Here is a 23,939-nt window from a genome sequence, read left to right as displayed (position 1 = left end):
ACAAAATAAAAAGAGAAAATGAATAATCCGGGAAAGAGAAAATAGGGGGAACGATAGAATAAGTAAAAACACAAAAAGAAAGAACTTAGACGTTTTAAGAAATTCATGAAGATCCTTTATCAGTGATAATATACTCACCATATCTACTTAACGATTTTGTAAATGTTGAGGAATTTGAGATATTGTAGGCAGAGTTCTGTTTTGGTACCAGTGCAACAGAAGATCCATCTATAACCTAAAGTATAGAACAGAGGAATCACAAATGGTACAAAGCTGCAGCTGTTTCCATGGATTCTTCCATTAAGGTTATTTCATGTTTGTAGAGCTATGTAGAATGATTTGCCCTACAAACCTATCCATTCCTAAACGGGATCCTATCACACTCAAAGTCTCACATACCTGATAATGAGCCAATGTGTTGAGACGTTTCCAGTCATTATCGATTTTGGTTGTCACATCCTCATCTTGTAGTATAATCCTGGCCATCCTACCTTGACGCCATTCTACGAGAATAAAGATCGGAATAAATAAAGGAAAAATTACAATACAATAGTCTGAATAAAGCTAAAAAAGATGGGTTTGAGAAGGCAAAGTTTAGTTTGTAAAGATTCTCTTTACATTCACCCCGTCACCCTCAAATAAATGCTCTTGTGGGGTAAACAAAATACAGGACAGCTACCTAACCTAGTTATCATAATTAAACAAATGAGGCAGTGGTTGGGACTGCCTTCAGAAATCAACTTCCAATGATTCACAAGTCTACACAGGCCTATATAAATGCTCATAGAGGGAAATTTTACTACAAAGGCACCGTTGGGCATGTGATGCAAACTTTTTAAAGTGGATCCCAGTATCATGCAGGTTTAAAAATCTTCACTGCATTTTCACTCCTACCAAAGACGGCATCTGCGGTGTGGAATGAATAGTCACAAATAGAATACACAACAAACTCAGACACCTGTAGGATGTGTGTAAAAATTGCATCAACATAAATGTGGGGCAAATGGGATATTCCTGTTAATTTAATTGGTTTCTATTGCGTGTTTTTAGAAGTTTGCCATATTTTTCTGTTTCAAAACTATTTTGTAAAAGCCTCCCAATTATGCTTTATAGACAGAGTGCTTGAAGTTGTTACAGTGATAAAACTAAGATAACAGAGAATAATCATACCAAGGTCCATGTCTCCTGCTTTGGGCCTCTGTGAGTATGGCACCCCTTTATATACCGCATCCAACAGCTTTTCTTTCACTTGGGTGATTGTGTCACAGTTCAGCACTTTCACTGGGATTTCAGGGGCGTTTTCATTCTCCGGATTCACACAATTCAGAGTCTGCAGAAAAATGTTCCAAGTGAAAAGAAGCTATGTAAGGTTGTGATTTATACACCTGAAGTAAGCTAATTAGACATTCTGTTAATTAAAAAAAATAATAATAATTTTATTAATAAATGTCAATCCCATATGACAAACCAAGGTGAAGAGCGCAGATGTATTTTGTTTAGACAGCACTAAACACCTTACCAGGCAGAACAGAGTTATTCTGCTAAACTAACCACTGCTGACCACACTCATTTTATTTTTATTTTTTTAAATCTCAAACCAAGTGGCCCACCAGTATCCACAGCACTGTAGGAAGCTAGTAAATGGAGAACACAAGCAAAATGACAATACAATGCAGCTGGGGTGAGAAGGGAAGGAGTCATTCCATTACTTGATCTGAGGAACTCATGAAATGGATTGAAGAATCCAGCCATAGACATACCCCGTATGGGGGTGGCAGAACCCCTGCCCACCTGTATGGCAATGGAAAGGGCGGAAGGCGCTGCGACTTAACTTACTTGAGGCGAGCGGCAACATGTTTCATCGCTCAGCCCAACGTCATCAGGACAAGGATTCTTCAATCCATTATAAAGGCAAGCCATATTAGTAAGAGACACGAGAGAGAGAGAGAGAAAAAAAAAAACACCAATGAAAAACAAATGACTCTCTGCTAAAGACTGAATCTAAAGGAAGATGTAGGAATCCATGAGATAGTTAAGACACAAATCTAATAGTTAATAGATGCCATGCAGGGGCTATTTTTTTGTAAAAAAAAAAAAAAAAAAAAAATGGATATATCACAAATTTACACATTTCTCTGTTTAAAAGAGCATTGCATATTGCAGATACGTTTGTGAAAGTTTCCATATTTTAAAAAGGAAAAGGGAAGCTTAAAGAGACACTATAGTCCCAAAACAACTTTAGCTAAATAAAGCTAAATTCTCTGTCATTTAGGCGTTAAATCACTTTGTTTATGCAGCCCTATGCACACATCCCTGCATGTAATGTTCACAGTCTTTCTAAACACTTCCTGTAAAGAGTCATCTAATGTTTAAACGTCCTTTATTGCATACTCTGTTTAATTTAGAAATTCTTATCTCCTGCACGGTTAGCTTGCTAGAGCTTACAGAGACCTGTGATTAAAGTTCAATTTAAAGAGCAGGAGATACAAACTTGTAAAAAAAAAATTAACATCTGATTGAAAATGAAACTATTTTTCCATGCACCCTGTGGTGTGGCTACAGCTGCATGGACAGAAACAAAAGTGATTTAACGCCAAAATAGCAGAAAATTGAATAGTGCGACTTCAGAAACATGATCTATACACAAGAAAATGCTTCATTAAGCTAAACATGTTTTGGAGGCTATAGTGTCGCTTTAAAAACAGATGTGTTCTGTTTTTTTCATAGATGTGGAGGTAGGGGATAAGATTTACACTTTACCAGCCACTTGAGCAGGAATCAAATATGGCACCACCAATGAGGAAAACTGCTTCAGTTTTAGGCATATGTAGAGGTATGGAAACTTTTACAGATACAATCGGTAACGATATAAAATGGCACAAATACTCCAATATAAATACTCTAAGCTTTATAAAAGTATGGCTGCTTCTGAGAGGTTATTAAACTTGTGAAATGTCGTGATTTGCCAAAAAAATTACAGACAAAACATGAAGTATGACAACTATGAATTAAAACAAGCTACATATTTAATTGTAAATGTATTTTCTCTGTTACAATAACTAGGCTGCTGCTCACTTTGACTATTCAACTTAATTCCTGAGAGATAAAAGAAAAGTCCAATACAGAATTGGATCAATATCTACACACCAACTGGTTTGTTCAATAACCCTAGAAAATCAACCTTCAGTTGGTGAAGGCTGATGAACAATTCTAGGTTGATATTCACTAAACTTCAGCGCTTAAGATTGTAAAGTCCAACAGAATTCAGACATTTAAAAGTATCACATTTGCTGCAGGGCTCCTACAGAGTTGATAACAATAAGGGTCCACCACTAAGATCATCAGGAAACAGAAGGTAGTTATAGTTTCTATAACTTTTTTGGTGGTCATACTTTCAAGTTAAATTTCCAGGCCTGGCCAATCAGCATCTCCTCATAGAGGTACATTGAATCAATGCATCTCTACGAGGAAAGTTCAGTATCTCCATGCAGAGGGAGGAGACACTGGATGGCAGTGCTGCACACTGTGCAGCACTGCCTCAGGAAACACCTCTAGTAACCATCTGAGAAGTGGTCAGTGGAGTTATCCCTGTAATGTAAACATTGCATTTACAGCAAAAGGCCTGAAGGGAATGATTATACTATACTATAGTGTCCCTTTAATGAACATACCACTAAATGACATACATATACAACACAACCTCATAATGTCAGCTTTGTCATTAGATGACAGTTAAAATTATTGAGGCAATATTTTGAAGCCACATGCATGCAGAGAAGGTATATTTGTTGCAGTATGGCAACATAGAAGCTAGGAACAAACTACACCTTCACTTCCCAGGTGGAACCCTCCACACCTCCTTTAAATTAACAAATACTCCAACATGCAATCAAAATCAGTGGATAAAAAGAAACCAATGGATTTCCACCATGAAAGTATAAAAATTCCCTATGTCAGTCCTCTTAACAAGGACATTTCTTGTCACATATACTAACCAGCATCTTGTAGTCTATTTGCTGACGAATGAGCTTGTCCTCACTCAGCGAGTAACGTGCTTCTCCAGTGATGGCATCAATGGGTCCTTTCTCCATCTGCTGCTTTATGGCACAGTAAAGCATGAAAAGGGGCTCACCAGCACATTCCTACAAGGCAAGAGGGTACACAGCCAGAGGTGAGCTTATACAACAGAAAATGTGCACAAGGCAAGAGGGTACAAAGCTAAAGACATTACTACAGAAAATGTGCACAAGGCAAGAGGGTACAAAGCTAAATACATTATAATAGAAAAAGTACTTTAAAAAGAAAGGATCCATAAGTTGGGATGTTTCCATTTGCTTGCAATGCTAAAGAGGTTTATTCATAGAAACATCATTAATGTTAAAACTGCCAAAATATTGTCAAAACAGAAACCACAAGAGTGTGGGAGGAAAGGTGGTTATCAATGGGGAAAAGTTCTCCGGCAACGTCCATATTCTTTTCATGTCTATTTTGACCTAAACTTTGCAAAAATAATGTTTCAGTTCTATTCAATTCACAATTAAGCAAAAAAAATAAGTACATTATACCCCAGCCTAAGAACACATACATGCACCAAAAACACATACACGTGATCCTCTCTCGTTTAGGTCGACTTTGGTGCAAATGCTTCCCTGTCACCATATGCTGTTAGCATCTCGTTAGCATCTGCAGTAATTAAAGAGACAGCTGCTAACGAGCAAGTGCATGCATACATCATCCCCAGACCTTCCAACAACGCGCTTGTCTTTGAAATTATGGTTCATTTGCAAACTTAGCTTCATTAATTCAGCTTAGGGAAGAGAAGGAGCATCTGAAAGGAAGCAGACTGTGCTTGGCTACAGTATGGATTATTAATGGTTTCTCAAGTTAAAGAGGCATCAGGAATTTTGGAATGAAGGCACTTTGGTAAATTAATAGCCCCAAAAAGTCTTGGCATTCTAAAATCCCCCCAGAACAGTAGCAACAACTGCAAGTGGCATTATTATACAGGATTCACATCGGGCTTGATTTAAAAGATACAGGCATACAGAGTGACGATAAATAATAAATCTTGAGCAACGTTTTAAAGTGGAGCAACCACTATGGAAAGAAACAGAATGTTCCTGGAGGTTACTCCACTTTTAGCACTTTGCCCCAGAATTGGTCTTTATACAGAACACCCCGAGTGAAAATTTAAAGCACAACCGTCCAAATTGCTTTCTGTATAAACAGGAGCACACAAACCAAATGCAGGCACTTTTCAAGCGGAAAGCTGCAAATATGCAAAGAGCATTATTGACGAGATCTAGCTCATCAGGCAACTAATACTATGCATTTTTCAACATTTCAGAGTTTTTTTTTCCCCCTTCGCTTTGCAGAGGATGTCTCATTAGCCCTCTGATAAATAACTGCCTGAGCCACACGGCGCAGCGGCAGAAGGAATGCTGAATCTAGAGCTCAGATTCTTAAGATTTTAAACAACTCAACGGTAATTCTGCACAGTGTATTAACCACTCCCATATTACACACATATGGGCATCATATGTGATATGTAAAACATTACTTTAAACACTTTGCTTTAATTGTGGAATGCCATTATTTTGGTAACGTAGAAAGGGTTTTCAATTAGGTTTGAAAAATGCAATACCATATTAACCCTATGTCTGCCAACTTCCATCCTTGCACAGGGCACTATGGCTTAACCCCTTTACCACCACTGTAAAAAATGGCTTAGAGGTATATCCAGAATCACAGACTGATAAGTTAATTGCGCTGTAAATACACAAGCAGCCAAATCTTTTTCACAAAAGCAAAACAAAGATTACATTGGGAAGGTTACAATAGACAAGGCTATGGCTTTTTAGAATTTCTAAGCAGAAGAACCTTCTTAGGGAAATAGAATGTAACATACCATGTGTTTTTTAAAATAATAATCTGAGCCACACTAGCTTCAGTGCATTGCCACTATCCTCTGACAGCTGCCCTATTCAGTAATAGGCTAGCACTAACTTATGCAGGAGCAGTTTTCCAAAACTAGACTCGCACAGAACTATAACTCAGCTGACCTACAATATAACTTTCACTTTAAAGGGACACTATAGTCACCTGAACAACTTTAGCTTAATGAAGCAGTTTTGGTGGTTAGAACATGCCCCTGCAGCCTCACTGCTCAATCCTCTGCCATTTAGGAGTTAAATCCCTTTGTTTATGAACCCTAGTCACACCTCCCTGCATGTGACTTGCACAGCCTTCCATAAACACTTCCTGTAAAGAGAGCCCTATTTAGGCTTTCTTTATTGCAAGTTCTGTTTAATTAAGATTTTCTTATGCCCCTGCTATGTTAATAGCTTGCTAGACCCTGCAAGAGCCTCCTGTATGTGATTAAAGTTCAATTTAGAGATTGAGATACAATTATTTAAGGTAAATTACATCTGTTTGAAAGTGAAACCAGTTTTTTTTTTCATGCAGGCTCTGACAATCATAGCCAGGGGAGGTGTGGCTAGGGCTGCATAAACAGAAACAAAGTGATTTAACTCCTAAATGACAGTGAATTGAGCAGTGAAATTGCAGGGGAATGATTTATACACTAAAACTGCTTTTTTTTTTTTTTTTTTTAGCTAAAGTTGTTTTGGGACTATAGTGTCTCTTTAATGTTTTATGCACCAGACAAGCAAGCAGAGAGTTGCTTTGTAGCCATTGCTCTGTTTCACTCTAGTTTGTTAACTTAATGCAAGTTCAGCCCTACAAAGCCTTTGTAATGAATTAGCAACTCTTATCACGTACATTGTCTGGATTTACCAACATTTTACAAACAATGAGAACTTGGCAAAAAAGAGTGATTCATACAGAAAAAAGAGCCTTAGTGGAAACTGGACAACAAATTAAATGAACACCCAACCTGGCTATACTGAAAATGCAAGACTTATGGCACATCGGATAATGATCACTGAGCAAGAACAATTCCTGAAACATGTCTAATTCAGTTTGGGCACAGGGTACTGGGTCACAGCAATAGGGAACCAAAACTGATGCCAGGCTGACGTTTACACCATCTCTAGTTTGGCCATACACACAATTCAGAATATTGTGATACTGGAAGGCCTGATTTTGGCTAGAAATCAGTTTATAGACTCCTTCTCAGGCAGCTTCAGTTAGATTGCTGGCTTACACTAAGCCTGTAATAAGCAGGTACGGGTGTGAGTGGGGGGACATCCTTGTGGAAATAAAATAAATGGATTTATTATACCAAAATAAAACTGAAGGGCCATGCATGGCATGTCCATTTGCAGCAAATCTGATACTTTGGCATACATTTATTGTTTTATCAGGTAGCTCAGATTATATGTTCATATTTAGACCTAGAACAACAGGCTATGCATTATTTTACAAAGGACAAGGAAAATAAACGGGGCTAATATTACATTTGTGCAAGAGCATCCCTAGTATTTATAGAACAGATATGTAAGGAAGCTTCAATTCTCTACTTCTGTAGGTTCTAACAATATTTCTTGTAAAACAGACTGTATCATAAAAATACATTCCAATCAAGTTGCCTCAAAACTGCTCAAACAAGATGCTTGTACACAAACCCTTTCCTAACCAACCTTGCTCTCTTTAGCTGCCACGAGACAAACTGGAAAGCTTGTAAATAAATTAAAAACAAAATAAAGAAATGAAATAAACCACTATGTGATGTGAGTAACTGCAGCAGAGAGACACACAGTCATATATACAGAGCATCAAGAATATTGGATAAAATATATCGGACTCTTAATATTCTATACTGCATAAACAGATTTGTGCTTTACGGAAACAGGTGCATAGTTATCGTATTTAAGGAGGAGCGCCAAATCCTACATATGTATTAAAACAGTCAGCCCTAGAAATTCCATTCGCCTCTATGTGCACCCCACACATTTTTACCAGAGCTAATTAAGTGTATAACTATACTCGCCATATATAGTGTTGATGCACAGCTTTGAGGCCTAGAGCTAAGGGTGAGGCACAGAAATGATGAAATGCACTTGCATATGGCTCTTTCCTAAACATTTGGATATAAGGTGATATTGCTTTGAGGATGCTATATGACTGAGAATGCTGTGAATTGAAATTAACATGCAGCTAAGAGAGACAGACTAGCTACCTCTAAAGGAATAGGGGAGTATTGGTGATTGACACTTGAATATACATATAGTAAATCAAAATACCCAAAACAGATGGTTATATTAGGCAAGGAGGCATTTCCTGCCCGTCTGCGTGGAGCAGAATAGGTGGGGCGTACAGTACTTGTTTGCCATCAGATACCATGTTTCTCTCTAAAGGCGGATTTTGTTTTGATTGCTTAAATGTCTCAATATTTCACTTCGCCCCATATGTTTTAGAAACCCACAGGAAACACAAGTATTTAGGAAAATATTTGTTCCGTTTGATAAAGTAGCATTACCATCTGCATTTCGTTTCCCCTGCAGAATCAATCACAATAAAAAGTATTTCCGTGGCAGATTTTGCCATGTTCAGTATTTTACTCCTTTTGGTTGAAATAACAATGATAGCGTATTGCATTGTTAGGAAATCTGCAACACAATCGGCAGTGTAAGGTGACGGCGTATGGTCAGATATCCCCAAAATGCAGGAGACGCGTACAACTTGGAGTCAAATATATATATATATATATATATATATGCCATAAGTTTAATTTAATTGCATGTCTAGCAAGGGTGTAGGAATTTGAAAAGGGGGGGGGGGGGGGGTACATGTGGGGATCAAAAGGGGAAACCTCCTCCCCCCCTTGCGGTTATGAAGTTACTGGTTAAGTTTCCTGGCTGCATATATATTGCGCGTGTGCAGTTTTTGGAGTCCCAGCCTTGCCTTATCACTCAATAAGTGAGAGAATGGTCAGGGCCATGATATAAAATACTATTCCTGCTCCCAGTCTCCTACACAACACTGCACTGATACCATATGATGACTGAGCAGAGTGAAACAATATAATAGAAGCTACAACACAGAGGGCACGCAGAGCTTCAATGAGGCAACAGAAGATATGGATAGGGAGAAAGGAGACACAAGGTTGGAGGCCATGGAAGACAAAGACACAGTGGGGAACACAGGCACACAAGCCTGGGGAGACACAGGAAGGTGAGCGACATGCAGACAGAAACACAACTCCTGACACAGGGAGGTATGTACAGTAGGACTCGGATAAGTGAGCTTATGACACAACCATGGTGGGGTTTGTGGGTTAATGCATGTATCATTTGAAGAAAAAAAAAATAAACCCTATTAATTGGGGGGAAAAAATCTGTTAACTCGTTAACTCTTACCTTCAAGAATTTGTACAGAAGAAACGTGAACCAGTTTGTCAGCATCTTCTCAGCAACAGACTCAGTCCTAGGGGAGAAAAGTAGAGTAAACAGGACATGAGTGTGGCTTAAAGATATCAATATTGTGCAAAGGGACCAATATCATACAACAAAATCAATATCATGTAAAAGGGATCCATAATGTAAAATGTTATTTTGTTTGTTTTGTGTGCTTAAAAAAAACAAATACAGCCAAAATGCAGTAGAAAGTCATAATAAAAATAAAATAATGTAATGGGTCATCCATAAATTCTTTTGCATCAAATAATAAAAATAATTTTAAAAAACGGAAGAAAAAAAAAAAAGGACACATGGTATCATATTCTGTTATGAAATGCCTGTTCTTACCCCTGAGATACAAAACAAATGATCACAAGTTCCTAAAGCCAAACCATAGAGTAAAAGTAATAGATTCGATTTAATGTAAAATCGGCCATGAAAATTTCACGAACTACACCCAGGTATTCCATATAATTGCATCCGAAAAGAAATTAATTTAGAATATATCCAAAGAATGTTAATTCATTAGCACAGATACAAAATCATGTGGGTGTAAGCAGTTTGACAGTGCAGACTGCAAGCTCTTGTGTCAAGAAATATTCTCTTACTGCTTGGCAGTTAATTTTAATGATGGTGTTACACCAAAGATAGACATTATAACAACAAACAAGAAACCCAGTGGAAGTTGTAAGCTTTTCATTGATCTCAATATAAATTACATTCTCTCGCCTTTGCAGTGCCTCAAACAGCCCCAGGGAGTCTGAGAACGGCAGCCGGTAGCTTTGTAACAGCGAGGAAGGATTCTTACATCAAAGGAGAGATCACTATAACTAGCCAGGAAACTCTCTAATGAGCTGTATTCACGCGCTATTAAATGGTACTAGTTGAGGGGGAACACAGATCACATAACTTAATCCCTTCATTCCTTGGGGACCAGTGGTTCTGAAGAGGTTAAGTACCATATGGAACCACTCTGTAAAATATCACAAACGCCAACAGTTAACAGATCCAGCAAGCTTTGATCATATCTGGGTCCTTGCAGCAAGCAAATTTGTAAAGATCATGGTTTTACGAATAGAATGTTTTATATGTTGTGATACTTAATTCTTGATCACCAGTTTTTTGGTACAATCCATTCTTGAAAGACGAGACCAGAAACTGGCAAAAATGTAACTCATCTTGAATGATCAAGAAGATACACATAAAGATAAACTAAAAAGTCTGATATGAAATATTTGAGTAATTTATAAAATAAGAATTACATTTCTGGTCTGATGAATTTTGAGCAACGCTCCCTATCACTAAAACAGGGGAGCGGAAAGTCATTAAAAGTGAACAGCTTGTGGATTTTAAAATATTTAACCATTTCCCCCCCCTTATTTTGCACAAAAAAAAATAAAAAAAAATAATCTATCTATATATATATATATATATATATATATATATATATATATAAACACACACACACACACACACACACACACACACACACGTAATGGGCTGTAGTACATTTAACCATTTCAACTCTTTTTTTTCCCCTTCTTTTATTTTAAATTCGTGATGAGTTTTCGTTGGATATTTAACTCGCTAAAGCCATTAATGTTTCTGGTGGAAAATGGGCATGCTGTGAAAGGAGATCCATAGACACAGTGAGGCTGATGGCTCCCAGTCAGTGACTGGTTCTGCTGCTGCAGTGGAAGGCGCTGACACACATAGGTTGGCAAAAAGCAATAAATAAACATTAAGAGCTTCATTTACAGCCAAATACGACGGTCACAGAGCCTTGAAGTACAATTTATGTCACCAGCCTGTGATCAATAGAAAGAGGATGGTGAGATATTGAATTAATGAAGATAATGTATTTTTTAGCAGAGCCTCTGCTTTTGCATTCGGAAATCGATTTGATTGTGTTTAATTCCGCTTTCAGAGCTGGCTCTCTGCGGGGATTGATTTTTTTTTTATCTTCTTCGTATGTGCAAAGCATTGTAGTCAAATGTTAGTGACATGGAAAGAGACAAGTGACATGTAGTCATTAGCAGCAAACTAACTCTAAAACCAACACACCCTTTCTACCCCTCACCCCATTAGGCCCCCGATAATGGCATAACATGCCAGAACATTTTTACAATCATTTTTTCACTACACAGATTGAAATGCCCCCTGTGGTTGGCAAAGCATCATGGGAGTTTGAATTCTAGATTAGCTGTATCATGACTACCTGCTGGCTCCCATATTACAAATCATAACATTCCATATCTACATTGTGCAGACTCAATATAAAAGATTCACAGTTAGGCTGCTGGCATAGGGGAGACGTGCATCATCACACAAGGCTGATCACATCGACTTCATTTCGGCCATGTTATGAAGAAGCAGTAGTTGCAATGACTACAACTTCCATAATTTCCCTAAATGCCAGAGGATGAGAGTTATAGTAAGACACAGAGAGAGAGAGAGAGAGAGAGACTGATTGGCAAATCATAATTTAGAGTAACAATACAGCTAGTGTCAGGGACGGACTGACAGTGGCCTGGGCCCCCGGGCAAAATTAGCAACTGGGCCCCAAGCAGACCGATATATATGCTGGTGTAGGTGTACCGTGTATTTGATTATATGTACGTGTAAAGTGACTGTATGTTGTGTATATTAACTGTAAGCGCTAGTATGAGTGAATATATGTATGTCTTTGTGTGTAGTGTCAGGATATGTGAATTCATAGTATATTTGAATACATGTTTTTGGTTTTATAAATAGGGTAGTATTTTTTTTTGTGTGTTTGTGTAGCATGGCAGTTTGTATAAAGGGGTATTTCTGAATTTTGGCAATGTGTTTGTATGAGGTCCAAATTTTGCGTCTTAAATTACAAATCATCAAGTGTTAAATGTTACAACCTACCTTAAAGGATCACTATAATGTCAGGAAAACAAACGTTTTCCTAACACTATATAACCCTACGGTCCACCCCACCCTCAGGGTCCCCTTCCCGCTGGGCTGAAGGGGTTAAAACTCCTTCAACCACTTACCTCTATCTAGCGTTGGGTTCCCTCGGTGCTGGTGACCTACCCTCCCCCGCCGACGTCAGCTTCCAAGTGCAGCGGAATGCGCATGCGCGGAAAGAAACGTGCGTGCATTCAAACAGTCCATAGAAAAGAATTTCTCAAAGCTTTCGTATGGACGTTCTGCATGATGAATGCGATTTTCGCATGCAGCGCCGCAGAAACGCCTCTAGTGGCTGTCAGGAAGACAGCCACTAGAGGCTGGATTAACCCTGCAATGTAAACATAGCAGTTTCTCTGAAACTGCTATGTTTACATCTGAAGGGTTAAAACCTGGGGGACCTGGCACCCAGACCACTTCATTGAGCTGAAGTGGTCTGGGTGACTATAGTGTCCCTTTAACGGAACACTATAGTGTCAGGAATACAAAAGTGTATTCCTGACGCTATCGGTTTCTGGCCCCCCTTAAAAACGGGATTTACTCACCTTTTTTCCCATCACCGACCAAACTCCTTGGCACAGTTCAACAATTTTAGATGATATCAGCCAGCCCAATGCTCTACCATAGGAAAGCACTGGAAGGCTATTGTGCATGTGTGGCAAAACACTACGCTGTGCCAATCACCATCTCCTCATAGAGAAGCATTGAATCAGTGCTTCTCTATGACAAGTGTTCAGCGTCTCCATACGGAGCATGGAGATGCGGAATGTCAGTGCTGCACATTATGCAACACTTACACAGGAAGCACCTAGATCAGGGCTGTCCAACCTGTGGCCCCCCAGATGTTGCTGAACTACAACTCCCATGATTCTTTCAATTAAAAAGACAGACAGGGAATCGTGGGAGTTGTAGTTCAGCAACATTTGGAGGGCCGCAGGTTGGACAGCCCTGACCTAGATGTTCCTAGGCAGCAAGGTAACATTGCTTTTTCACTGAAAAGGCAGCCTTTACAGCAAAAACCCTGCAGGGGCAGACTATACTCACCAGAATAACTACATTAAGCTGTAGTTGTTCTGGTAACTATAGCGTTCCTTTATGGTTGTGCGTGCAAAGGGGTAGGGACTGCAGAGGGTGCTGGGAGGAAGAGGCTGCAGAGGGCACAGGGGGAAGGGACTGCAGAGGGCACAGGGGGAAGAGAGGCTGTAGTGGGTGCAGAGGGTAAAGGGTGCTGTTGAGATTGCAAAGGGAAATATAAGCTGTAGTAAGTGCAGGGAGTGTAGGGGCTGCAGTTGGTGCATAGGATATAGGAGTTGTAGTGGGTGCCTGGGAGTAGGGGCTAAAGTGAATGCAGGGGGTGAGGGGCAGCAGAGGGCGCAGGGGTAGCAGAGGGTAGGATCTCTGCAGGGGGTAGGGGCTCCAGAGGGAGCAGGGGGGTAGGTGCTGCAGAGGGAGAAGGGGGGTAGGTGCTGCAGAGGGAGAAGGGGGGTAGGTGCTGCAGAGGGAGCAGGGGGGTAGGAGCTGCAGAGAGGGAAGGGGTAGGAGCTGCAGAGGGATCAGGGGGGTAGGGGATGCAGAGGGAACAGGGGGGTAGGGGATGCAGAGGGAGCAGGGGGTAGGGGATGCAGAGGGAGCAGGGGGTAGGGGATGCAGAGGGAGCAGGGGGGTAGGGGATGCAGAGGGAGCAGGGGTAGGGGATGCAGAGGGAGCAGGGGTAGGGGATGCAGAGGGAACAGGGGGGTAGGGGATGCAGAGGGAACAGGGGGGTAGGGGATGCAGAGGGAACAGGGGGGTAGGGGATGCAGAGGGAACAGGGGGGTAGGGTAATAGGTGCTGTTGTGATTGCAATGGGAAATATAAGCTGTAGTAAGTGCAGGGAGTGCAGGGGCTGAAGTTGGTGCATAGGGTATAGAGGCTGTAGTGGCTGCATAGGATATAGGAGTTGTAGTGGGTGCCTGGGGGTGAGGGGCAGCATAGGGTGCAGGGGTAGCAGTGGGGTAGGATCTCTGCAGTGGGTAGGGGCTACAGAAGGAGTGGGGGGGGGGAAGGACTGCAGAGGGAGTGGGGTGTAGGGGCTGCAGAGGGAGCATGGGTTAGGGGCTGCAGAAGGTGTAGTGGGGTAGGGGCTGCAGAGGGAGTAGGGATGATAGGAGTTGTAAGTGTAAAGTGCCTTGGCATGATAGGAGTTGTAAGTGTAAAGGAAGGAGTTACAGAGGAAGCAGGGGCTGCAGATGGAGCAGGGGGGTAGGGGCTGCAAATGGAGGGGGGTAGGGGCTGCAAATGGAGCATGGGGTAGGGGCTGCAAATGGAGCATGGGGTAGGGGCAGCAGAAGGTGCAGTGGGGTAAGGGCAGCAGAAGGTGCAGTGGGGTAGGGTGTGCAGAGGGAGCTGGGGGTATGGATGATAGGAGTTGTAAGTTTAAAGTGCCTTGGCATGATAGGAGTTGTAAGTGTAAAGGAAGGAGTTAGAGTGGGGGTAGGGGCTGCAGAGGGAGCAGTGAGGGTAGGGGCTGCAGGGGGGGGTAGGGCTTCAGAGGGAGCAGGGGGGTAGGGGCTTCAAAGGGAGCAGGGGGGTTATGGTGGCAGAGGGTGCAGGGGGTAGGGGCAGTAGTGGGGGAAATATCATTAACATATTTGTAATTAAAAAAAAATGAATGATTTAAAAAAAATTAAAGCCCCCCTTACAAGTCTTACCTCTCTGGTGGTCCAGACAAACTCTCCTGGAAAGTCCCTCACAGCTCCGGCACAGGATCTTGACACGCTGTCTGTAACACTGCTCAGGGCAGCTCCGCACAGCTCATTCTGCACTGTGACTGGTGATGCCACTTCCTGCAGAACAAGGTGCACAGAGCTGCCCTGAGCAGTTGCAGGCAGCTCAGTGAGGCTGTGTTCGGAGACAGGCACACTGAGGGGCAGCCTAGTGAGGTCTTTGGGAGGGCCCTATAGCTGTCCCTCAGTGTGCCCTGCACGGAGGAGATGATTAGTAGCAGCAGGGGCCCGCGGACGGCTGTGCGGGCCCCTTGCTGAGTGCAGGCTGGGTGGGGAGATTAACTCCCCAGCTTAGCCGTTACTGCACTGCAGCAGGGGCGGGCCCCCCAGAGCCTCGGGCCCTCGGTCCATGACCGATTTGTCCGAGTGCTCAGTCCGCCCCTGGCTAGTGTTGTGACAAGTACACAGGCATTTTCACTCTAGAGTTCAATACTTCTAGCTCCGTATTTAATTATTGCCTCCTTATGAGGTGATCAATAAAAACTGAACAACAGTCCTTAGTTTGTGACTCATCAGGACGTATCATTGTTATTAATCGGTATTAGGGGGGATAAAAGGCTGAAGGCTCAAGCTATGAAAATTTTGGAGGGACTCACCGTCTCAGCAGCAACTTGGGGTGGTTCTTACTCTCGAGGTTCTTTTCGATCAGATCGGAAAGGAGCTGCTTGAGAACCCCTGTGGCATATTCCATCTCCCCCTGTAGGGCTGTCATGATGAGGGAGGCAACGTTTCCACGGTCCCGCATGGAGAAGCTGCGCTGAGCTTCCAGGGTGCGAATGAAGGTGAGAAGAAAGTGCTTCTTGTTTAAGAGCTGGCCAAACAGATTCAGGGCTTTCTCCACATTGGCCTGGACCTGATGATGGGAGAAGTACCATGAGCAATATTAGATGTTGCAAGGCAAAGAAATGATCAAAAAATATATAATAGGCTATGAAGAAGGCATGCCATAAAGATAACATTTTAATTTCTCCCAGAACCCTTTGCAGATCAAAGAAAGGTCAAGTCACAGCTTGTAAGTGTAATCAATAAAGATGGCGGTAAAAAAAAAAAAATCCTCACACTCTAGGCAGGCACTTGTTTCTGTCATATTTAAATGCTGCACTTTTTTCACATCCTGATTAATACAACTGTTATTCAAAATTATCAGCAAGGTTTGCCATGGTTCAAGAGCCCTCAACTTCAGCAAGGGGGATAAAAAAAAAAAAGAAATTTTACAAAAAGACCCTGGCAGCTGGGATATTAATCACTGAAGTATTCATAATACATTCATTGGGCATTAATGCTAGGATTTTTAAAGTGGTTTTTATAGGGTGCAAATTGCACATAACAGCCACTCCTGCCGTGTTTAAAAGAACGTAGCTTATCGATCTAAACACCTCCGGCGCAGCAGCCTCATTCACCAAGCTCTGATTGCTTTACAAAGTTACAAAGTCATTGAATTGTTTCAATTGGAAACCCAGCCGTGGGTTCACACTGAAAGAACACGCTCTTGAATGTTTAACTCTTACATACACTTGAAATATGTAATGCTCTGCAATTAAATCAGGGTTGCAAGTTTAATAAAACAAATGTTATTTTATGTATTTGTGGCAACCAACATAACTCTCCAGATGGTGCAGACCTGAAGCTCACATCACACTTAGCCACCCACAGACTTTACAACTTCTGATTGTTGAACATCATGGGACTTGTAGGTCCATCACTGTTAAGCTCTCTCTTGATTACTTCATATTTAATTAAAGGGACACTATAATCACCAAAACAACTTTAGCTTAATGAAGCAGTTTTGGTGTATAGATCATGCCCTTGCAGTCTCACTGCTCATTTATCAAACCATTTAGGAGTATAATCACTTTATACAGTTCTAGTCACACCTTTCTCCATGTAGTTTACACAGTCTTTGTAAACACTTCCTGTAAAGAGAGATCTAATGTTTACACTTTGTTTATTGCACGTTCTGTTAAATTTCGAATTTCTGTTCCTAGTCAACTAGAGCCTGCAGGAGCCTCTTGTGTGTGTGATAAAAAAAATGTATTTACAGATAAGGAGATAAGAACGTTTTAAGTAAGTTGAAGATCCGATTGAAAAATTAAACCATTTCTTTCATGCTGGCTGTGTGAGTCACAGCCAGGGGTGGTGTGGCTAGGGCTGCATGGATAGAAACAAATGTGTTTTAGGAGTCTCTGAGTGTCCCTTTAATGTAAAATACATATTGAGGGATTGCCCTTTATTGAACATAGTACCACCCAAAAAAGACCATTTACTCAAAAATTAAATTAATTTTAAAAACAGGCACTTAATACGCAATCGGAACGCCAGTGATATTACGTACATGGTATTGGTTTTAACATCCTAGTTAAGAAGTAAAAAAGCGAGTATTAATGTTCCCGTTTTAGGGACACTAATATGGTTTCTTAGAGAGCTATTTCACCTACGTTCCATGTTCTGCTGCTGAAATCACAATGGAAGCGGGAGGCTATGGTTCGAACAGGCATCGGATAGTGTGGCTTCTTTACATGACTATAATGGATGTTCAGAGGAAGCACAAAATCTGTCACAAACTGCTATAGAAAATACTAGTTACAGATCTGTGTGCAAGGACCTTATTATCTGGCTAGGAATGTGTAAAAACTAACAGCAGATAGGTTTCTGCACAAACGTGTCCATCACTTCATGCAAAATCCAACCTCACAGTTCCGAAATAGCATTTTTGGGGGAAAAAGAAATATCAGAACACTGAAAATGTTATAACATCTGTCTGAATGTTATCTGCAAAGGAGATTTAACTATTCTCAAATGGAAACTTTTTTTTCTTCTTTGATTTAATAGCACACTTTACAAGCGCACAAAGGCATACGTTAGGTTATTTGACCATAAGAATTTAAATTTATTTTATGGGTTATATTTTTGAAAGTAAATTTGGAAAGCCATTAAACATACTGAGCTACACAACAAGGGCAAAGGATGTAAAGCACTTAATTTCATCTCTCTTTATGGGAAATCCTATTGACACTACAAAATGGAATATCTGTGTAGCAATAAAAAGAGGTCTATCATGGCTTGAGGATGGAGTGTGTCACAAAAAGGGATGCTGAGGACATAAAATGAGTGAGAACTAGTCTAATTTTTTCAAATGTATTTTTGTTTACCAAATGCATCTTTTTTTTTTTTTTTTTACAAAAACACAAACAAAAAAACCCCACATGAATGCAGCTCCATTTCCAACACGTAAAATAGTGAGATGAGTAAAGGTTCAAACTCTCTGTATCTGCAAAAATAAATTATACAGAAGCAGAAGCTCATGTACACCAAACCGAGCCAGATTTTCATTAGTTAAAAAGAATATATACATATGAAAAATAATTGGAAAACAATTTGCAAAAGCCAATTGTGGCTCCATTTACTCCAGCAAGCCGTTCTCATTAATTTCTCACGAGAATATCTATTTCTGCATGAGGTCGCTGCTCTTCACCACCCATAATTCCCCAAGGCCCAGGCTAAGAGGGTTTTATGCTAAGTTTACAGTTCTCCCATTGAAAGTTATGGCAGGACCAGGAACCAGGATTGGTTGAGATAAGTCAGCTGTTTCATGGTTTAAATTTTTTTATTTTTTTTTAAATGGACACCAGAGCATATTTTGTAAAAGACAATGACATACAAAAAATACATTAATACAAAAAAAAAAATGTCATCCTGGGGTAGCATCCTTTACTCAAATAAATTGAGAAAGAACAAAAAATGGATTTTCAGTTAAATATTTTACAAGTGAAACAAAAGAAAACTAAACATACCCACATAATGTGGCCGTATGGTGGTTTGCCAAAAGCCATATATGGGCTCATATAGAGAAAATTGGATTTCTTAAAACCGTTACATTGGTTAAAGAAAAAGTGAACAATTATTTTGAGAAAAGAAGAGTTTTGCAATGTATAAGTCTGGCTGGAACCCCTTCAGGTAAGAGTGCGCCAGGGGGCTTCCTCAGTTAGATGAAGTTGGTATGGTGCCTGGAGTGTTCCTTGAAGAGTACACTGACCAAACAGAATGACAAGCCTGGGTGAGATGACAGAGAATGCTCAATTCCCATTCAGTGTACAGATTGGAACTATCTGCTCTAAAGAGGTGAAGATTGGAACTATCTGCTCTAAAGAGGTGATTACTTCCCCACAGGAAGCTAGCCTACTTTATATAGCTTCCTCTCTTCCATGCATAAAATGATGGTTTGTGGACAGAATAAAGCTTGAGAATGACACATGGACTAGTGGTAGATCGTTACCTCTAAATATCCCCTTTCTATAAAGAAACTAAATACATCTGAAAAAAATGGAGTCTGAGTTTACTCTTTACCGTGCAGAAATAACAATTATCATAAAAAAATCTACTTTGAGATGCTCCAAGGCTTTTCTCCACAAAAGGGATTTAATGAGCAAAACGTTACAGCCAAATGCCCAAATTTAGGCTGTTTTTTTTTTTTTTTTTACCCCTTACAAATTAATTTCACCCTGACTATTCTTATCTGGCAGCTTTCTAGAACAATACCAAGTAAAAGCATTCAGAATTGGTAGAGAACATGGAATGGTACCTCCATCTCTTTCAGGACTGGATGGTCTTCAATCCCTGGAAAGAGTACCCTCATGGCATAGGTGCGGTAATCAAGGAATGGGATTCCGGCTCCATCAAGGTCATTAGTCAACTCGTGGATGTCCGTCTGCAGTTCTGCAAATGCTGTACCAAGGCAGATAAAAGACTGGGGTCAATACAATATGGAATATAGAAACGTAGGAGGAAGTAATGTGACAACAATGTAACAGGTTCCTGATCCACGGCTCTCCTAAAGCAGCTAGAAAGAGGCACTTCACACCAATGTTTAAATACAGATATTTTATTGCTAGTATAATGCATGATTTAACGTCTATTGGGCTTGCCTGACTACCTGTAGATTTAATGTTTCTATCGGGGGGGTATGATAGAAACATTTAAATACATAAAGGGAATCAACACAGTAAAGGAGGAGACTATATTTAAAAGAAGAAAAACTACCACAACAAGAGGACATAGTCTTAAATTAGAGGGACAAATATTTAAAAATATCAGGAAGTATTACTTTACTGAGAGGGTAGTGGATGCATGGAATAGCCTTTCAGCTGAAGTGGTAGCGGTTAACATAGTAAAGGAGTTTAAGCATGCGTAGGATAGGCATAAGGCTAAGCTGGCTGTAAGATAAGCTCAGGGACTAATAAAAGTATTTTTTTTTTTAAAATTGGGCAGACTTGATGGGCCGAATGGTTCTTATCTGCCATCACATTCTATGTTTCTAAAATCAGCTCGATGTTATAACAGCAAATAAATATTTATTTATTTTTATTTTTTTTTAAATTGCCTGATACCTGCTTAATCCAAAGCACTGATAACAGATAAGAGGAATCAGGATATCTCCTCTCCTAATCACATCATCTTTAGAACATGCTCCTGGCTCTATAAATATGGGGGATGGTCCACTGCACACATAGTAACGTACCACCAGAGTTAACTGTTCTAGATCACTTATTTATACTACCCACTGTAGTTTGTAACATCCCAACTATGCTTCTTAAGGGCATCTGAGCTGAAAAAAAAAATCCCCAAAATTCATATAAAATTAATTTGCATCTTAATGTCTCCTATGGTCTTAAGCCATAAATCACTCATGAGAGAAGACAAAACCAGACAGTAACGATATTATATTTTGTAAGGTCATTGCAAGACAGGGGGTTAAAAAGTTTGGTTTGAACAACCACAAGAGTGACACATCCTATTCTAACATAGTCAATCTGTTACCGCCATTGACTATTGGATGTAAATTGGCTCCACACTGCTGAACTGCAGCCAGTCCTCATCTAAACATTCTAGAAAGAATGGTCTAAATTCTGCTGTCAGCTGATATATTTTCATTCCTCCAATTAAGGATTTATATATGCACCGTAAATAATATAATTGCATGTCGTTATTTTGACTTCTGCCAAATGATCAGATTGGCTGGCTCCTTGATGCTTTAGCACCCCAAACGAAATAGAGCATTTAAATCCCAAATGTTTTTTTTTATATCCGTTTTAGAATTTTATTTCCAATTAGAGACGTAGTTTTTTTTTTTTTAAATAATATTCATATTTGGAGTTTCTTTGAACGTCACTAAGCAATGAGCCATTTAACTTTGTAAATATGTGGTGCCCTCCCTATTACAAGTGGGCTACTGTTTAGCTCAAAATGAGCACACCTCCAAATTATCGGTAATCTCCATTATTAATAGAGCCGCTGTGACACCGCTCTGGGAGATGTGCAGGTAACTGGTGACTTGAGCAAACAGCTGGCACTGTACAATGAGATCTGAGCAGAATTCAATTAAAATAAAAACGACAAAGCTGAAACAGAAGAGAGGAACTTTTCCGAACTGTCAAATTTTCAGAAAGGTGGAGGGAAAAGAAGCCACAAAGCATGGGGAGAGAGGAAGAAGAGACAGCGGGAGAGGGGGCAGCAGGCAAGCGGAGATATCTTATCTGTACATGGAGCAATTCAAAGGCACAGAATGGGTACAGATAGTATGCTGCTTAATTAAAAGCCTCTTCTTTTATCTGGCAGCTGTAGAATATTACAGATCATCTCCCCAGCAGCTTCCTTGTCATTTCTTCCATCCTCTGCTCCCTCTTATTCTATCATTTTGTGTGTGTATGTATAATATGCATATATATATATATATATAATATTATATTATATACAATATATTCTTTTTTTAATCTCCTTTACGGTGCCAGTTTCACTCCCCACCTCGAGGCTGGCTGCAGTTGGCAGGGTTATGACCCCACATTCTGGTTTACACGAATAATGGGCAATTAGGCTTTTTCTACAAGATCTTCACAGACTTCCTGTCCCAGTTGTGAGGATGGCTCCTTCCTCATAATGAGACACCCTGGGTTTCACAGCCTGCACTCTCCCTTCTCTCGGCAAGCTTTCCCTTTTATTTGGTCAACGGAAGCCATGGAGGATGACAGCCAAGGTACCATACAAATGAGGGAGAGAGAAGGCTTTAGATCTGCTTTCTGGAGAATGATTTCCTACTAGCTTTATCAGGGGAATGGGCTTCTATTGTCAAATGTACAAAGTAAACACTGGCAACAATTATGTTACTGCCTAAAAGGAGAGCATCAAACAGGCCTGACAAGTTCATTATCGGGCTTTACGAGTAGGCGATGAGAGGAAATATAAGATTCTGTGTCAGGGTAAATAAGGAGATGAGAGAGAACATATGCTTTGCATGTCAAGGATGAATGGGTAACTACCATGGACATGCTGACATTCACAGGTTAAGTAAAGTCTACTACTGGCCATTGCTGCCTCTGCACTAAGCTAGTTCAACAAAAACATTGTTTCTTGACTAAATGAGAAGATGAGAGAGTGATAAGCAACAGTAAACTCTCTGAGGCAGCTTGACTACTTATACAGCATCAGAATTCCATTCTGTAACCAGTTCCCAATAAACCCTTGCCCCACTAAGTTCTAGTGGATAATTCACCAACTAAAATCCCCAACTGTCAAATATCTAACAAACTCATATCCGAAACAGGTTTTTTTAGAATACTGCTCACATCCTTAGTTATCATCTGTTATTTTTCTCACTGTTACCTTGTCTCAATGCAGTGTAAGCTACCATAGCACATTGTATAAAGCACAACAAACTTTAGATTAAAGCCTGTGGCAGGGTTCTAACCTCATATTGTTACAAGTACCTTTCAGTCATTAACTTTAGTGATGATTAATTTGCTTTTGCAAAGTGTGCTGGATAAGAGCACTATAAAAGAATAAACAAATCCCATTAATATGACCGCTTCAATGCTATATATTGTTGTTTCTTGAAGAACACATCACACACAAAGTTACATCATACTATAAGAAGTCATGGCACTGCCAGGCATACAGAGTAATTAATAGAAGTAACATGTGTAAACCCATATATGCATAACGCACATTTAGTGCATGTGCACACAGGGCATCAAGAAGTGCTATGAATAAATGTGTTTTACCCTTCCGTCTGCTGCACTCCTAACTCCCAATAAATAATCCAGTGGTATTTACTAGGGCTATTTAAAAATAAGCCATTAACAACTATCAGCAGGCTCTTTAAGATTTATTTGTAAAAGTAATCAGCTCTTACTAGATCAGAGACATCTTTTCTACCTACAAACAGCTGATTGCAAGGAATGTTACATAGAAACCAACCTTCTTTACACTCCAATGCCACACGGGATTCTAAATTGTCCATTTGCAGTTGCAGACGCTTCAATGTGCGGTCAGCATCCCGTGACTTGCGTTTGTAAGCTATCAGGACAATGATGATAATGAGCAGCAGCAGGCCACCACCACCACCAATGCCAATGATTGCTGGTAAGGTCAGGAGGCTGTCTGAGTAAATCTGCAGGGTGCCAGGTGAATACTCAAAACCTCCTGCTTTAATCTGTGAGACCATGGAAACATCTGGTTAGCATTTGTACGACATGCCAGCTACACAACACCTTACAGACATTTATCAACAGGTCTTGAATAAATGAATAAACCATTAGACTCACAGTGACTTTATGTTGCCCAGTTAGGTTTGGTGACTCGCACAGGAGCTGGGTCTCTGAGACGGTAAGTGCACAGGGGGTATCTCCTATTAACACTGTGTAATTAAGTCGAAAATTTCCTGGAGCTGCCGGGATGATATTTCGTCCCTTCAAAAAAAAAAAAAGTAAATAATGTAATAAGCAACACACAGAGCAGCATAATTTGTTAACGTGTGATGTTTTGTTCTCTTTAAAGATCTCACTGAAATTCAAAAATGAAAGTTATTTTGTATACAGCTGCAAAAGTC

General features: G+C 40.2%; 1 protein-coding gene across 4 annotated transcripts in view; it reads right to left on the bottom strand.

The window, feature by feature from the left end:
• Positions 1 to 23,939, bottom strand: part of PLXNA1 (plexin A1) — a 257,688-nt gene that overhangs the window by 9,327 nt on the left and 224,422 nt on the right. For 3 of the 4 annotated variants that reach the window (XM_063426252.1, XM_063426254.1, XM_063426253.1), the window contains exons 19-28: positions 23,656 to 23,799; positions 23,309 to 23,543; positions 19,641 to 19,783; positions 15,658 to 15,914; positions 9,321 to 9,387; positions 3,996 to 4,142; positions 1,837 to 1,893; positions 1,171 to 1,330; positions 400 to 503; positions 139 to 235 (exon numbers count right to left, since the gene is read on the bottom strand). In XM_063426252.1, the coding sequence (XP_063282322.1) occupies positions 139 to 235; positions 400 to 503; positions 1,171 to 1,330; positions 1,837 to 1,893; positions 3,996 to 4,142; positions 9,321 to 9,387; positions 15,658 to 15,914; positions 19,641 to 19,783; positions 23,309 to 23,543; positions 23,656 to 23,799 (1,411 nt within the window). The remainder of the gene's footprint in view (positions 1 to 138; positions 236 to 399; positions 504 to 1,170; positions 1,331 to 1,836; positions 1,894 to 3,995; positions 4,143 to 9,320; positions 9,388 to 15,657; positions 15,915 to 19,640; positions 19,784 to 23,308; positions 23,544 to 23,655; positions 23,800 to 23,939) is intronic. The other variant, XM_063426255.1, reaches the window with a different exon arrangement.

Source organism: Pelobates fuscus, chromosome 7, assembly GCF_036172605.1.
Source record: "Pelobates fuscus isolate aPelFus1 chromosome 7, aPelFus1.pri, whole genome shotgun sequence".
NCBI classification, from domain to species: Eukaryota; Metazoa; Chordata; class Amphibia; order Anura; family Pelobatidae; genus Pelobates; species Pelobates fuscus.
The sequence above is the reverse complement of the archived record's forward strand: the minus strand, read 5'-3'. Positions and strand labels throughout refer to the sequence as shown.